The sequence below is a fragment of the Myotis davidii genome, unplaced genomic scaffold, assembly GCF_000327345.1.
Source record: "Myotis davidii unplaced genomic scaffold, ASM32734v1 scaffold299, whole genome shotgun sequence".
NCBI classification, from domain to species: Eukaryota; Metazoa; Chordata; class Mammalia; order Chiroptera; family Vespertilionidae; genus Myotis; species Myotis davidii.
This window is the reverse complement of record NW_006293088.1, coordinates 1,717,834-1,721,635: the sequence shown is the minus strand read 5'-3', so window position 1 is coordinate 1,721,635 and position 3,802 is coordinate 1,717,834. Positions and strand designations below refer to the sequence as shown.

General features: G+C 59.6%; 1 protein-coding gene across 1 annotated transcript in view; it reads left to right on the top strand.

Moving 5' to 3' along the window:
• Positions 1-2,032, top strand: part of ARHGEF10L (Rho guanine nucleotide exchange factor 10 like) — a 118,157-nt gene extending 116,125 nt beyond the window's left edge. Inside the window, exons 29-32 of the mRNA XM_015565849.1 lie at positions 109-844; positions 942-1,107; positions 1,145-1,443; positions 1,481-2,032. Coding sequence (XP_015421335.1) covers positions 109-656 — 548 coding nt within the window. The 3' untranslated portion in view covers positions 657-844; positions 942-1,107; positions 1,145-1,443; positions 1,481-2,032. The remainder of the gene's footprint in view (positions 1-108; positions 845-941; positions 1,108-1,144; positions 1,444-1,480) is intronic.
• The last annotated feature ends 1,770 nt before the right edge of the window (positions 2,033-3,802 follow it).

The following is a 3,802-nucleotide window of genomic DNA, read 5'->3' as shown; positions in this document are numbered from 1 at the left end:
CCCCCCCCCCCCCGCAACCCCACAATCAGAAAGTTCTCCCAGAGATGCGTGGGTGCCTCGCTTAAAGCTCTGGATCTTTGGCCCCTTCTCTCTGCCCCACGTCTGCAGGGAAAGGCATGGTCTCCCTCAACGGTCACTGTGGGCCCGTGACCTTCCTGGCCGTGGCTACCAGCATCTTGGCCCTGGACATCCTACGGAGTGACCAGGAGGAGGCCGAGGGCCCCAGGGCCGAGGAGGACAAGCCGGACGGGCAGGCCCCTGAGCCCGCGCCCGCGCCCGCGCCCTCCGGCCACGTGGGCCGGGAGCTGACCCGCAAGAAGGGCATTCTCCTGCAGTACCGGCTGCGCTCCACGGCCCACCTCCCGGGCCCGCTGCTCTCCGTGCGGGAACCCGCGCCCGCCGACGGCTCCGCCCTGGAGCACAGCGAGGAGGACGGCTCCATCTACGAGATGGCCGACGACCCTGACGTCTGGGTGCGCAGTCGGCCCTGCGCCCGCGATGCCCACCGCAAGGAGATCTGCTCCGTGGCCATCATCTCCGGCGGGCAGGGCTACCGGAACTTCGGCAGCGCCTCGGGTGTGGGCGGGAGGCCGGCCTCTTGCGGGGAGATGGACAGCACCCTCCTCATTTGGCAGGTGCCGTTGTTGACGCTATAGCCCCCACCCAGGGAGCACAGCTGCAGCCGTGCCCCGCTCTCGGCCTGCGTGGGATCTTCAGCCAGCCAGGGCCCCCGGGAATGTGGGTGGAATTGCCTTCCAGGGACCTGCCCAGGGCTGTGTGGAGGGGCCTGGGTCTCTAGTAACAACCCCAGGTAGACAGGCCTGAGACTCTAGTAACTACCCAGGTGGAGGGGCCTGAGTCTGTAGTTACTACCCCAGGGGGACAGGCCTGGGTCTCTAATAACTACTCAGGGCCTGGGTCTGTAGTAGTTACTACCCCAGGGGGACAGGCCTGGGTCTCTAATAACTACCTAGGGGGAAATGGCCTGGGTCTCTAATAACTACCCAGGTGGACGGGCCTGAGTCTCTAGTAACTACCCACGTGGACGGGCCTGAGTCCCTAGTAACTACCCAGGTGGACGGGCCTGGGTCTCTAATAACTACCCAGGTGGAGGGGCCTGGGTCTGTAGTAGTTACTACCCTAGGTGGACAGGCCTGGGTCTCTAGTAACTAGCCAGGTGGAGGGGCCTGGGTCTCTAATAACTACCCAGGGGGACGGGCCTGGGTCTCTAATAACTACCCAGGTGGACAGGTCTGAGTCTTTAGTAACTACCCAGGTGGAGGGGCCTGGGTCTGTAGTTACTACCCCAGGGGGACAGGCCTGGGTCTCTAATAACTACCTAGGGGGAATGGCCTGGGTCTCTAATAACTACCCAGGTGGAGGGGCCTGGGTCTCTAGTAACTACCCCAGGTGGACGGGTCTGAGTCTCTAGTAACTACCCAGGTGGAGGGGCCTGGGTCTGTAGTAGTTACTACCCCAGGTGGACAGGCCTGGGTCTCTAATAACTAGCCAGGTAGACGGGTCTGAGTCTCTAGTAACTACCCAGGTGGAGGGGCCTGGGTCTCTAGCACCCACCCAGGGGACAGGCTGGGTCTCTAATAACTACCCAGGTGGACAGGCTGGGTCTCTAGGAACCACCCAGGGGGACAGGCTGGGTCTCTAGTAACTGTCCTGGCTGAGCAGAAGAAAACCTCTTCCTTTGAAAACAAGATAAAATTTAGAGTTTGGGGGAGGGGCTTGGGTTTGTGGAGAGGGAAGAATCCTCTGAGGAAATGGCCTTTTTTAAAAAACAAAACACAAAACCTCACAACTGCCTGACAAGCCCAGCGCCTCTTGTCCGGGCCAAGCGGGGCTCAGAGGCGGCCCGCGCCCCTCCTGGGAGGGCGTGAGCGTGTGCGTGTATGAGAGCGTGTGGGCTGGTGTGTGAATATATATAAATACGTATATATGGTGTATATTATCTGTGTATAAATAAAGTCTGTACATATTGGCGCTCTGGGAGATGCTGGAATAAAAGGCGAGAATAACATCGGTGCTTGGATTGAGGGGTTTTTCTTTTTGAGGTGGGACACGGGGAGAGACCGAGAGCAGCTGCCTCTGGGTGGGGAGTGTTCGGGAGCCGGAGCGACGCCGCCCTTGGCAGGAGTGGCCGAGGCCCGGCACCCGAAGACCTGCCACAAGAGCAGCCCCAGGACTGTGCTGTTCCGTGTGGTTGCCATTGGTCACCGATGGCTACTTAATTTTTAAAATTAATTACAACTAACTTAAATGACAAATTCAGTTTCTCATCCCGTTAGCTTGCAGAGCCCCACAGGTGAGTGCCAGCTGTCGGACAAGGAGGTGGACAGGCCTGGGTCTCTAGTATCCTTTTCCCCCATTCTGGAAAGTTCCCTTCTGCTCGAGAAGGGGCTCTTGGGAGCTTCTTTCCTGAATATCTATAATAATAAAAGGGTAATATGCTAATTAGACCAGATGTCCTTCCTTCCAGACAAAGTCGCAGTGGGCAGGGGCCGAGGCAGAGGTAGCAGAGGCCCCTGGCCGTGGTGGTGGTGGTGGGCAGGGGCCGGAGCCAAGGCCCTTGCATGAATTTTGTGCACTGGGCCTCCAGTCTCTATATAGAGCTAATATGCAAAGTGCCCCCTCGGGAGTTTGACCAGGAGACCTGGAGTCCGATTGCTCACTATGACATACGCTGACCACCAGGGGGTGGCGTGGAATGAAGGAAGGCCCTGGCCGGCAGCTGGCAGCCAGGGAAGGGAGGGCCTCAGCGGGCAGCTGGAAGGCCCCGATCAGCTCTGATCGCTGGCCAGGCCTAGGGACCCTACCCATGCATGAATTTCATGCAGCAGGCCTCTAGTGTTTTGATAAAAAGGCTGGGCCCCAGCTCTGGAGGGTATGGAAGCAGGACCCCTTGGCTCTGCCAATCTGGGAAGGAAGGAAGCTGGGGCTTCACCACATGGAAGGTGGGGTCTGGGTTGTTGCTATGGGCAACAGAGCAAGGCAAGGATGGGGCTGAGGTCCCTGAGTCTGAGGGAAGATGGGGTGAGTGCTGGTGGTGGGAGCAGAGCCCAGGCTATGGGGGAATTGGCAGGTGGGGCTGCCCAGGGTCCTGGATTCCTTCTGGCTCCATCTCCATCCTTATATTCCTAGAGCTGCCTGCACAGAAAAAAACAAAACCCAAACGCCCTGCCCAAAAGGGAAGTGTTTCCTCCACCTTCCCACCCAGCCATCTGTCATCTGTCCGAGTCTGTCCACCCACCCACCCGTCTGTTCTCTCTTCCACACTCACCAAGAGCGGCAGCCCCAGGACAAGGGAGAAGGAAAGCAGGGCCCAGTGGAGATGGGAGGTACACCTCTCACCTGGACCCTCTGAGAAGCTCGAAGCTCTGGTAACCAGCGAAAAGAGCCAGCGCGGAGAGGATGTTTCCACCGGGTCCTCACCACCCGGTGGGGCCGCACTCCCCGGAGGAGCCAGTCTCACATCCACATCTTTCAGAAGCCCTTGAGCTTCTGCTGGATTCAGGCACTGTGTTGGCTGCCGGGGCTGTGGAGGTGAGCAAGGCAGTGGCATCCCTGCCCCTGGGAAGTGCATGGTTAGAGGGCAGGGCAGGCATAGGTGCCAGCGGGTGTGGGCTTGGGGTCGGGGAGGGTGTGCCGAGAAAGGGGGAGGGCCTCTGGCAGGGGGCGGCCTATGGAAGACGGGGTGTGTAGCGTGTCGTGGTTGGCTCGATTGCCAGAAGGCCAGGAGGGGATGGGGGAGCTGTGCATGCAGGAACCATGGCCGTGGGCACTGCCAAGGCCA